The 13005-nt window shown below is 44.8% G+C and overlaps 1 protein-coding gene across 1 annotated transcript; it reads right to left on the bottom strand.

Annotated features, from left to right (window-relative positions):
- Positions 1-1607: 1607 nt before the first annotated feature.
- Positions 1608-3361, bottom strand: LOC119650928 (putative flavin-containing monoamine oxidase AofH). The gene is made up of 3 exons (XM_038054154.1): positions 2914-3361; positions 2661-2849; positions 1608-2549 (listed from the first exon to the last, which is right to left on the bottom strand). Exons 1-3 carry the CDS (start codon positions 3288-3290, stop codon positions 1688-1690), a joined length of 1428 nt encoding a protein of 475 aa, XP_037910082.1. The 5' UTR covers positions 3291-3361; the 3' UTR covers positions 1608-1687.
- Between the last annotated feature and the right edge of the window lie 9644 nt (positions 3362-13005).

The raw sequence follows: 13005 nt of genomic DNA, 5'->3' as shown, positions 1-13005 counted from the left end.
AAAGTCTGGGAAGCTTATCAGGCCAACAATTCGGCTTCCGTACGGCCAGATCAACGGTCGACGCCATCAAACTGGTCACTGGTTTAGCTGAAGATGGGAGGCATGTAACGGATGGCACTAGCAAGATTATGCTGTGATTACCCTTGACGTGCAAAATGCCTTTAACTCTGCCAGTTGGAACCTTATAAGGAGGTCATTGGCGGCGATTGATGTACCAAGTTACGTAACTGTGCTAGTTGACAGCTACTTAGCAGATAGAATGATCTGGTACGACACAGAAAATGGAACCAAGGAATACATTGTCTCCGCGGGTGTTCCACAGGGCTTTGTGCTGGGACCGCTATTAGTGGGTTATGTCGAAGACATAACGGTGATTGTTGTTGCAAAAGATCTGCCAAATGAGAAACGCCGAAATGGAGGAATCCTTATGCAGATGGTAGCAATGGTGGGAACAGGCAAAAAAGGGTTGATGGACCCACAGATTACCAGTATGAAGGTGTGGACGCAGAGAACGCATGATGAGATAAACTATGATCTCAGACAGTTTCTCATGGGACATGGCGATCACCGTAAATACCTCTATAGGTTTAAACTGGACAGCTCACCCAACTGTCCCAGCTGGGACGGAACTCCGGAGGAGCATTTTTTCTTCCATTGTCCTAGATTCGCTGAGGAAAGGCAGAGTATAGAGGAGACATTGAAGAGAACACTAGCACCGGAAAAGATAATTGGAAAAATGTTTGCATGCCAGGAGAGCTGAAATGCAGTGAACGACATAGTAGGGCGGAGTCAGTGCAGATTAAGAGAGGTAGAGGAGGCGAGGAAGGCGCGGTTGCAAAAGCAATCGATTGGCGAAGAGAGAGGCTAGAGCCATGTCTACCCCGCGACAAAATGCTTGGGGTGGTTTTAGTGGGTAAAAATCGTGTCGTTCCTTAGAGAATTTTAGAAGATGCGCTGGACACAACCCGATGGCCCAGTAATATAAACCCAAATGCGATTTTTACAGTTGCTTGACCGTTTTGCTAAAATTTGTTTTATTTTTCCAAATTTCTACCCCATTTGTATTCATTGGTCCTACTATGGCAGTACATATTCTTGTTTATATCATCATCATCAACGGCGCAACAACCGGCATCCGGTCTAACGAACTCCAGACATTCCGGTTTTGCTCCGAGGTCCACCAATTCGATATCCCTATAAGCAAGTTTTTCCCCACGATGAAAGTGGGTTATGCAGCCTTCCCTAGCAGCGGAGTGATGGGTGAGTTGATTGAGAGTCAGACTCCCGATCTCCTTTCCCTAGTTTGGTAATCGACGTTGGTCTTTGTGCTTTCCTACCGCTGTAGGCTTATCATTTGGACAACATTGAGTTTGAGGACCATGCAACTGGCAACCGGCAATAGGATGTATGGATGCCCTATACCCCATAAATGAGTGAACAGCGACATACTAAACTTCGCTACTTTTAGTATCGGCCATTATTGATTCCTTTGCTGAATTAATTTTGTCGTGCCCGGCTCAGGACTCGCTCACTCTAACCTTGTCAACTATATTCTAAAACGAGTTCACTTTCTTCAGCTCTACAAATTAAACGAAAACAGTCTGAAATGAAATCCTCTTGACTTTATTTAGGGAAACAAAAATGTTGCTTCAGTAAAAATGAACTTTATAAAACGTCCTTTTCAGTTTCAACCGAAGTATGACCGCTTCACACCCTTCAGTAATTTGTAGCTTACATATACCATTCCTGCCACTCCTGCATATACCGAAGTATTATACAAATTCAAAGAACTCAAGAATAACTTCAAAGAGCTGTGTCGTGGCCGAACTGCAGCAGCTTTCCCGATTTCATTGATATCTTGCCATCCAATGTTCTGTGGACGCAGGATTAAAAGGGCATGCACGGCTGATCGGTAACCACTTTGAACTGCACCACTCAAACAGCCCCTGTACGATGTGGCTGCTGTCGTCGATCCCCAAATTATATGATTCCATGGAGTTGTCGTTGGCAAATTCAGGACTGCCGGCTGTTCCCAGGTTTTCTGTAGCCACTTTGCTGGAATGCCCATTTCAGCACCGAACACTTGCGATAGACGATTCAGGATCACAGGTTGCAGAATTTTATCGAAGTCCTCTTCGTGTGCTACTAGTCCGCCATACACATTGGGACGATATTCGTAGCAAATCATGTGGGGATTGTGTAGAATTAAGCTACCCGAAAAGCCCTTTTTACGCCAGTGGTTTTCGGGATACTGAATAAGGAAGGATGACATCATATATTTGCTCTCGAACAAGGGTGTCCGCAGTTCCTGTGGAATAGGTGGATAGAAGACAATGCGCTGGGAAATTTGCCACGGGACCGCTATTATTAAAACATTGGTTCGGAAAACGTTATTTCTGTCATCACGGACAAGTGCGTAGTTCACATAGTGCACAACTTCGGTCACGTTGGATTTCAGGAATATATAGTAAGAACCAATTTCCTTTTCAAGCTTGCTCAACAGTTGTTCAGAGGAAAACTCTAGCGTCATACTTGATGTCCCGGTGAGCCTTTAAACAGAAAACCATTTTTCTATCAGTTTGGAGCTGATCACTTTAAGTTAGGGGTATAGAAGCCAACAAATAGTCAGCAAGGCGGAAAATTGGAAATCCTATACCTACAAAGCAATCAACTCCGACAAATCCCCACTACCCTCACATATGCTCATGAATTCGGAGTAGGAAATATCAGTTGCTTCTACGCCCGCTATGAAGCGAATGAAGCAACGCATGAACTGCCGGGACTGCTCAAATAAAAGTTGCGAGCTGATGAAGTCTTCCATGGTGATATCATCTTTCGACAGCTTGAATCTGCGAAAAGAAGGTAAAAAGGTATCAATAAAAAAGATTCATTTTCTAAGTGTCCTACCCTTACGCTCCAGGATAAAACTGAGCCGATAACAAGTTAATCCTTCCAATCAATCTTTGGACCTCGAATCTTGCTAGGGCTCCATAAAAGCCTCTATCAATCTCCCATGACCTTTGCAAATTTGGGGGTGGTTTTTCCCTTCGCGTTATTGGAACGTTTAACTTTCTGCACAGGTCATAAACATGATACTGATCGGGGGTTATCCACTTTCCTCCTAGTTCACCAAGGGACGAACTCTGCAGCTCTCCACCGATTTTGTCACCACCTTCTAGAATTATGACTTTCAACGTGGATTCTTTGGATAGGATTTTATAGGCCGCTGTCAGCCCCGAGAGACCGGCACCCACGATACAAATATCGATTTCTGGTTGTGTGGAATCCATGCTAATTTCACATTTTAAATTTGAGGGGTTTTCAGTGACAGGAATTTTGACGATAATATCATTGCGAAGGATTTGAGTCTGCTGAGATTGGTGACATTAATTTGGGGGCTTTATGCCAACAAATTTCATTGCCGATATATATATATATTGGAAGTGGAGTAATTATTGTTAGGCAACATCTGAAAGTGTAAAAGTAGAGATAAATACTTGAGCCATGCGTTACATTTTATGCTAATGAAGGATGAGGAATGGACGCGTATCCTGACGAAAATCAAAACCTTCGGCTCATCATAAAAGACAAAGAATGAATCGGGCTGGGCGAGACTATAGAAAACCTACGATAAAAAAGGATGTGACAGAAATCCGGTGTTCAATGGACATCTCTAATAAAGCTTTAAATTTGTTGTAGAGACCTGGTTTGACGAATCTGGACAGGTTGAAAATTTGGTTAAATATGTCCTCCATCAACTGTGCTCTTCGTTGAGTGAAACATGTATCGATGGGGACTCCGCCATATTATGCCATCTTTTGGCAATGTATGGTTTATTATGGGAATACCAACTACCTTTAATGACAGCAGATTGTCTGTCCTGATACGAATCTGATGTTCTGTATTCGGGATAAGCTTACTATTTTCAGTGTAGACGTTCAGAGAGATATGCTGCAAGCACAAGAGACACTGGATAAGGTTTTCAACTTGCGATCTGGAGTTCGAGAATTCAGGTTTGAGATGATAGTGTGTTGGAAATAATGTTGCTGCCCTTAAGAATTTGGTCCTAAGACCATATGGCTATGGAGAAGCGAAAATGGTAGAGTTAATCCTGCAGTAGATGGGATAAGCGAGTATTGACCGCAGCTCATCAGGTATATCCCGGCGAAGTGCGTTTGCATACCTCTATGCTAACCAGGCTCGGGAATATGAAGAACTCCATTAGACATTTCAGCCATTCTACGCGACTAAAAAAAATAGCGTGTCTTACTCACAGCAGTAAAATAGATTTGCGCGAGAATGGAAAATTCCTCCATGAACGAGGGAAACCTAGAGTTGTTATATATTCGCAGGAGTTTCAATTTGGATGCAAAAAATGGCGACTTGGCATTTTCAGGACTTGGAAGATTCGGACTTAGAGACGAACGAGGGATAAAAGATGCACGACGAATTACATCCGCAACAGAAACATGCGCTTAGTATGCAATGACGATGAGGTGTGGTCTTCTTTGGGGACCTCAGCACACCTTGGAATTTCTGGGTCTAGTTGATTCCTAGTTGGTTCTCATCAACTCACCATAGCACCTAAAAATCCTGCGAGGGATAGCTGCTTTCACTACGATCGCCCGAACAACTCGTTTCTAAAACAAACTCTCAAGCGAGGTAGTTTACTCTTAAACGCTCACACATTTCAAGGGCAATCTCTCACGTTATCAACAGGAGAAAGATTGGTATTGCTATTTATCAGATGAGCGTTGGAAAATCGAGAAAATTGTAATTTTTGGCGGTGGTAGCAACATTTAATATAAAGAATTTATCTACTGCGGAAATATTTGAACCCGAAAAAAGTTCGATTAAACGAAATTTGACAAACCAACCCTTTCGCGACATCGCCGATCGAAATTTTATCAAGGTAAAAGTCATTCGAACCGTTCAACTGGAGTTACAGAAAATGGGCGGTCACCCCATGGTTATTGCACACGCGAAAACCCTAGTCAACACTTGTGTGTGTGTGTGTGTGTGTATGGTGGGGGAGAAGCTACAGCTTCTGAGCACTCAGGCCGTGTTGGCCCATTGTACTCGCCTCCCCCGTCTAACGGAATATTCCGGATTCGTTAACGTATCGCAGGATTTCCGTTAGTGGATGTGATGCTACCCGTCGCAATTGGAGAACATCGGCACCAAAGATCTGATGCCTGATGCGTCCATAGGCGGGGCATTCACATAGGAAATGCTCCGTGGATTCCGATTCCTCATTACAGGAGGGACACGTATCATCTTCGGTAATTCCTATTCTGAACATATGCCCAGCTAGTGAATTATGGCCTGTCAGAATGCCCACAATACACCTGCAAGTCCTCCTGCTATTCGACAGGATTAACTTTGCGGTACGTATGTTGGGTTCTGGCAGGAAAAGTTTGGTGTGTCGAGCAGCATTTAAGCTCTGCCACCTGTCGTTATGGGAAACTTGTTCCCAGTTTTTGAAAACAGATTTAGCCAATGCTACTGATACCCCAATTGCTGGCTCCGGTCCCGGCATAGGGGAGATTGACCCCTCTTTCGCTAAAGCGTCCGAGATTTCATTTCCCTCTATGCCACAGTGACCAGGTACCCAGAGTAGTTCCACCGTATTGAATCTAGACATAGAGTTCAAACGGTTTCTGCATTCCTGAACGATTTTCGAGGTGATCAAAGGACTGCTCAATGCCTTCAGTGCAGCTTGACTGTCACTGCAGATTGCGATGCACCTGCCCTTCAACCGCTCGTCAATCACCCAGTTTGCCACCTTTAGGATCGCATAAACTTCGGCTTGAAAAACCGTTGCATATTGTCCCAAAGGAAAAGCCCACTTCCCGTTTTTATTCGAGAGGTAGACTCCGGCTCCAGAACCCTCTTCTGTTTTTGAGCCATCGGTGTAGAAGACTTCCGTATATCCCGCCACGCATTCCTCTGGGTCTTCCCAGTCCTCTCTACGCTTCAGGGTAACTACATATCTTCTACCAAACAGATGTATGGGGACACGAGAATCGGAAGGCATTGTAAGAACTGGATTTAGTCCTCCCAATAACTCTTCCAATGCTCTGTGCCCCCCCACATCCGTTGTTTTCCCATAGATCTAATCGAATTAGCCTATGAGCTGCTCTCATTGCAGTGCTTTGAATAAATATATCCATGGCTGAAAATTGAGTAGTGCATTCCGAGCTGCGCCGGATGTCGTGCTCATGGCACCAGTGATACCCAGACAAACAGTTCTTTGCAGTGCGGCTAGTTTAAGGTGAAAACCTTTTTGTCTCACCTTAACCCACCACACTACGGATGCATATACGAACATCGGCCTAATGATGGCATGGTATATCCACATTACCACATGAGGCCTGAGTCCCCATGTCGAGGCAAAGGTCCGTCTGCACAGCCCATAAGCTGTGAGAGCTCGTTTCATCTTTACCTCTACATGGTTGTTCCAAAGAAGTTTTTTTATCTAGAGTGACCCCCAGATATTTCACTTCTTCAGAGAGTTGAAGGGTAGTACCCCTCATCTCAGGGAGACAAAGTCCATCCAGTTTTCTCCTTTTTGTGAATAAAACCATTGTGGTTTTATTTGGATTAACTGACAAACCATGTCTAAGGCACCAGCTGTCTATCAAATCAACGGCACGCTGTGTGTTCCTACACACCGTTCCAAGATCCCGATCAACAGCAAGTACAACCACATCATCAGCATAAGCTTGAGCGTGTATTGGCAAATTTTGCAGTTCGCATAGCAGTGAGTCGATCAGCATACTCCACAGAAGCGGCGAAAGCACACCTCCTTGTGGGCAGCCCTTCGTCGCTTCCGTAGTCAGGTAGCGATCGACCCCTACCTCAGCGCACAACAATCTTTGCGTTAGCATAGCATGGATCCACTTAATTAAAGGCGCACAGTCAAAAGCCTCTTCAATGTCCACGAACACCCCCATCGCGTACTCACCATTCAAAGTTCCATCCTCTATCTTTGTGACCAAAGAATGAAGAGCAGAGTCACAGGACTTTCCACGTTGGTAAGCATGTTGGTTTTCACTAAGTGGGTGTGACCTAAGTGCGTTTCCACGAATGTGACGCTCCACCAGTCTCTCCAAACCTTTCAGCAAGAATGAAGTCAAGCTGATCTGTCTGAAGTTCTTTGGATTAGAATAGTCATCTTTCCCAGGTTTCGGTATGAAAACTACCTTAACCTGTTGCCAAGAAGAAGGCACGTAGCCCAGAGCAAGACATCCTCGAAAAATATTTCTTAGAGGTCGCTCTAAATGCTCCATACCCTCCTTTAGCATTGCCGGATAGATGCCATCCATGCCAGGTGCTTTGAAATGTTCAAAGGACAGTATGGCAGCTCTCACCTTTTCATTGGTAACAACCGCTTTCGCATTGTTCCAGTTCCCCTTGCAACGCTTGCGTGTTGAAGGGGTTGCAAGAACCGTCAACTCTCCCCCTACCACTTCTCTCACCCGTTCTCCCGGGTGGTGTACTTCCAGGAGGGTCTGTACTGAATCCAGTCTGGAGCTCGTGAAAGTACCGTCGGGTTTTCTAAGAGAATCCAACTTGGCCGACTCATCCCTTTTGAGGACTCTGCACAGCCTTGAAGTCTCCCTTTCGCCTTCCAGTTCCTCACAGTACGCTCTAAAGGAGTCTCGTTTCGAGCACCTCACGAGCCTCTTATATTCATGTTGTGAGTTCCTGAAATTTAACCAGTCTTCGTCGTTGTTACTTTTGCAAGCATGATTTAGAAGTCGCCTGGTTGATTTCCTGAGTTTTTGCAGTTCTCGGTTCCACCAAGGAACCGTTTTACCGCTGTGGCCTCGGGAAATAGGACAAGCCTCTTCATAACACTCTAAAAGTGTGCCGTTCAGAGTTTTCAATTCATCTTCCAGCACCAAAGGAGTCCTTAGTCGCCTAGGGAACTGTACTTTATTGCCAAGAAGTTCATTGAACTTTGCCTAACCCGTTTTCCTAGGGTTCCGTCTTTGTACTGCAGACTGTTCGCCCGCAATAGTCAGATTGAATTCTAGATGTCGGTGATCTGACAGTGAGACCTCGTCTAGCACTCGCCAGTGTGTAATCAACTCTAACAATTTTGGGGTACAGATTGTTAGGTCAATTACTTCGCTTCTTCTCGGTCCCACGAACGTAGGGGCACACCCTACGTTTGCAGTCATAAGACCAGCTGAAGTGATGAAATCAAATATCTTCTCTCCTCTTGGATTGCATTTGCTACTGCCCCAACAAATATGTTGAGCATTCGCATCGCAACCTATTAAGAGTTCGAGACTACTTGATTCTGCATACGCCACCAGATCCCTAAGTTCTTGCGTCGGTGGAGGATACAAAGAATCATAGGGTAAATAAGCGGAGGCAACTATGATGTTTTTCCTCTCGCCATTTATTTGGTATTGTATGATGACCGTATCTAAATCCTGGGAACAATATTGTCTCAGCATAGTTGCCTCTAACCGTCTTGACATCAGGATGCAAGCTCTCGGTCTTATGGATCTTTCGTCGTAGAAGATCCTAGCCCCCTTTACTGATCCAATGCCACAGATTCTGTTAAATCGAACCCACGGTTCTTGCACCAGAAAGATACAGGGGAAATCCTGCAGCTTTGTCATTCTCGCTGCCAACAGGTAGGAGGGAGCTTTGGCATGCTGCAGGTTGATTTGACCAATCTTTATGTTTTTCGACATAAACTTAGTCTATTGTCGCTGACAGAAGAGTCTGGTGCGTCCAGTGTTGATCTTACCGGGGTTTCCAGTTTATCCCCACCTTCCGCCGGAGATTCCGCTTCCTTGTGTCCGATTTCTCTGGGCGTTACCGCGCTTAGTGGTACAGCCACGTCCATGTCCTCATTCCCAAGGTGCTTCATCTTCCTTCGCAGTGCTCTCTTCTGCCGTCGGCTTCGGGCCTTTCCAGGTTCACGGCGTCCGGACCGCTTGGATCCATTTCCACACACCGGCGTTAAACCAGTAGTGTCCACGTCACCAGCGTCCCGTTCTTCCGCTCTTCCTGGTAAGGATGAAGGAGAAGGTTCTGACAGGCAGAATTCAGCCGTAGTCGGATTTCCAGTTTCTCCCAATTTGAAAGTTTCCGTACTTTCCTTTCTGGCTAACTTCGCCATAGGCACCAAGTGCAAACTTTCCACTGAGTCGGAAAGTATGCCTTCTACAGATTGATCTATAGGCGAGTATGAATGTGGTGAGGCCTCCAAAATCCGCGCCTCGGCCGCGACATGATTGCTCATGGTCGCGGGTGGATTCGAAGTCTGTGACTTCTTACCACTTGGAGAGTTTAAATCCATCGTTTTCATATTCATATTTTTGGACACCCTTAGTGTAGTAGTAAATTACTACAGGCTCCCCCACCACGACAAGGTGGTGTCCGAGGGGGAGAGTCAACACTTAGTTAATCAGCTGTGTCTCCTCGGGCAACTCAGCTGCCCTGTAGCAACCATGTCTTTGTTGGACCACAGTTGTATTTTCTCTAGATCGTGGAAGTCTGGCCGCCCTGTAGTATCCGCGCTATCACAACATACAAATCATTTTGCTTCTTTATTGACTTGGTTTGGAATTGTGGACGCAACATTTACCCTCTTCCTACTACATTGCATACTTTATCATTCTGACTGCAGAGTCAACAGTAATATAAGGTCCCTTAGGTATTCGTTTAGAAGGATTATTTTAACTTAATATCTAACTAAAACCTATCACTGTATGCCAGTACAAATACCATAAATATATTTTTACCTAACGGATCGGTGGAGGCAATAGAGATACATTAATTTATGTAGGTTACGAGACTGCCGAATGTTGACTGCGCTATTCGCATACAGGCAGGTGCAGCTTAGGATTTTTGTTGTTGCGCATGGGAGTTTGTAATCATTGTTCGAACTTATTTGGTTAGGATGATCACTTGTTAGAAAAGGAGCGAAACGAGGAGTAGCGGCTTGTTGTTCTCGGGATAACCGGCCGCTCATCTGACAAGGAGAAAGGTTTTAAACTTGCCAATTGAAGGCCAATTCCTTTTTCAATCGCAGGAGTTTTCAGTTTGTCAGTAAAGGACCGGTTTGTTTTTTCGTTCGTGCTAGAAAATTTGTAATCGTAAACCAACAGCTCTTTTCCTGGTGAACAGCGAAAATAGTGAACGCGAAGCAGACGATGGTCGATTCTCCAACCAAAAGGACGGTTGGAGAAAGGTGGAGAGGAAAGAAAGGCTGATAAGAAATGGAAAGGAGTTGCGATCGCATAGAGGGTGCCATTTTGCGACCTGTTGTTCAAAAAGAAAAGGAACAGGAAAAATTTGCAAAAACCCGAACTTTGCCGGACTACCTTAGTCTGAAAAATTATGCAACATTCAACTCATAATGTCATTAGGGCACCATTTGACCCTCGGCCAACCATGACTTCCTGATCCCGGTCCATCATAGATGTTTGTGTTCGTCGGTGTTCTGTTCCACCGCTGCAGGTTTAACACTTGCACAGTATTAACTATGTTGATAATAAAGCTGAAGCACAGTCTCATTGGAAACTAAGAGTATGTGGATGCCTTTTCCTCTACAAAATATTGAATAAGAAACATACCATGACTACCCAAGAACTCAAAGGAAATATTTTCCTCTGGTCGTTACCAGAGACATCATTTTAGGGCTTCATTTAGCAGAGTTTGATGTATTTAGCAAAGGTAATCAGCTGGACCATCCCCTCCACGAAGGTTGTCTTGAACAACAAAGTAAATAAGTTCGGCTTCGGCTTAACAGTCAACTTAAGTCTGTTCTTCAACCTTGCTGCAAGTAATAATTAGAATATCTGAGGATTTTTAGCGGTGGGAATGGTGCCTTGATCTCTTGAAATAACGCCTGAATGGGAGGGAGATCGAATATGTGATCATTAGGATGACCTTCGAATTTTAATATTAAAATTCTGTAACCGCTTCTTCATGATTTTACATTCGTCTCTGGAGAGAATTGTCTAAAATTATTCCTCCTGTTTCGCTCTATAACCAGCCTGAGGTTCCTACGAGTCTCTTTGTAGATACGATCAGTTCTACTCACTGCTCTCAGGGCTAGCATGATGACACGCCAAGAAAAGTTCAAAAAATGCACTATCCTACTGACCATTGGGCCTTTTTCTATGTGATATCTGAGCATTTATCACCTACATTTCATCCCGCTCTCTCCATTGGTGTCTGACCTAGCCACCTGATCCAACGAAATGAAATATCTGTACAAACCCTTGCAGTACAAGGGCACGTGACCTACCTTCGTACATCCCGAAGCATGTATGCTGCATTTGCATTGGCTGTCAACTGACAACTGAGGGTAACAATACGACTGATCGTGACGATTTATCAGCGTAGTTGAAGAGCTTCTCTCTTCATAGTCTCCTTTACCCTTAAGGGGTTAGAGTTCAAAACTAAACTCTATCGTTTTGACATAAAAGTGATCGCAGCAATTCGTTAACGATGGGAGTGGGAGGTTGCACCACCTTGGCACCAACACGGTTACTAAGGCTGTCAACCAGCCAAACTCCTCTAACAGGTTTGCCAGTCGTGGACACCGACTGCGCGAGATAATTTGTGGAACCGGACGCCACTTGCTGGAGCAAACCCGAATGCTTGCAGTTCGGCGAGATGAGGACCGAGGTTCTTGGTTCTCACATATTACCTCCCTGTCAGGGCACAGAGAGACTTGATGGATATAGTAAAAAACTTAACTCACCCGAGGTAAACTACTCTAATAGATACGTGAAATCTCGAGGCGGGTTGATACCACCGAAAATGTAAATCCCAAAGGAGCTAAACGACCAAACGGCTAATAAAGAAGGGAACAAAATCACAAAGAAGACTAACTCGCGCGGGATGGACGGAGAAGAACTAGCTTTGAGCCGATTCTGACACCTACGTGATGAGTCGCTCCCGTCTTCCTTTCCTTTTCATTGGGGGCAGAAGACATGGTGGCCCTACGACGCAGGGTCATTTATCTGCAGTTCGAAATATGAACCCAATGAAGATTTTTAACCACTTGTTACGCCAATATAATTTTCCTGGCCGCTTTTGAGGTTCTGATTTTCCCCATTTGAAATTAAAATTCTAAATTTCAAATTTAAGTCTTCGCACTTCAGCCACGGAAGGGAAATTGGTCCGTGTTGCGCCCTGCTCTGCTTTTCCGCGCTACATGGCTAGGGTTGGTTTTTTCGGGAAAAAGAAGAAAGAGAGGAAAAAGCACAAGAGAATAAAGGTGACAAAGGCGGGGTGTGTCGTGCACGTTTTTTTTACGTTGGGATGTTAAAAATAGTAAGGATGGGAGATAGTTGGTCGCCCGGGGAGAAAATTGACGAATAATAAATTCCGCCAGATCAGACCACTTAAATGTGAAAATGTGGATCATCATTGTGTCGGACATATTCTGTTTTCCTATCGAGTGCGAAAGCAAACATGGTCATTTCCATTCTTGTTCCTGGATTAGTGGTGACAAGTTATGCGTTACAAGCAAATAAATGCGTCTCGTGGAGAAGAGCGCCCTTACCACTTTGGAAAGTGTCATTTCCAATAGTAAACTCAAGAAAAATCGAGAAATTCAACCCCCTTGGGAGATAAGTCTGAAATTTTTATTTTATATGACAGCCTTTGTCGCCGTTATGCTAGCCATCCTTTTAGTGGTCGTGTCTGGCGCAGACGTTGATGTGTGCCTCAGTAGCGCTTTGACTGCTTGTTGAGAATCGTAAGGAGGCGGTACCTGTGCAAGATGAAGATGGTGCCATGTCCGCGGTGACAACATCGACCATCGAACCCAACGCGACTCTGATTGCTGCCGACAATGAAGGCCAACCATATGAAGGATCAAGTTCAACGTTCGACAAATGAAAGGAAGGCGAGGGCCGCTCGTCGGGTAGATGTCTGAATCGGCACAGAGTTGATCCCTCCCCGCCCTTTCCTCGTGAATTAGATTTTTGTGAGTTAGACCTCTTCCTTATTAGGCCGTTT

This window comes from Hermetia illucens, chromosome 3 (genome assembly GCF_905115235.1).
Source record: "Hermetia illucens chromosome 3, iHerIll2.2.curated.20191125, whole genome shotgun sequence".
Classification (NCBI taxonomy): Eukaryota; Metazoa; Arthropoda; class Insecta; order Diptera; family Stratiomyidae; genus Hermetia; species Hermetia illucens.
This window is presented reverse-complemented; position numbering and strand designations above follow the sequence as displayed.

What these genes read in the sequence shown, in the direction of transcription:
- LOC119650928 (XM_038054154.1), bottom strand. Translation starts at nt 3,290, where the DNA reads ATGGATTCCACACAACCAGAAATCGATATTTGTATCGTGGGTGCCGGT. An exon ending in GCTCAGTTTTATCCTGGAGC is followed by an intron (nt 2,850 to 2,913) that starts GTAAGGGTAGGA and finishes TTCTTTTCGCAG; the next exon opens with ATTCAAGCTGTCGAAAGATG. An exon ending in TTGTCGGAGTTGATTGCTTT is followed by an intron (nt 2,550 to 2,660) that starts GTAGGTATAGGA and finishes TTCTGTTTAAAG; the next exon opens with GCTCACCGGGACATCAAGTA.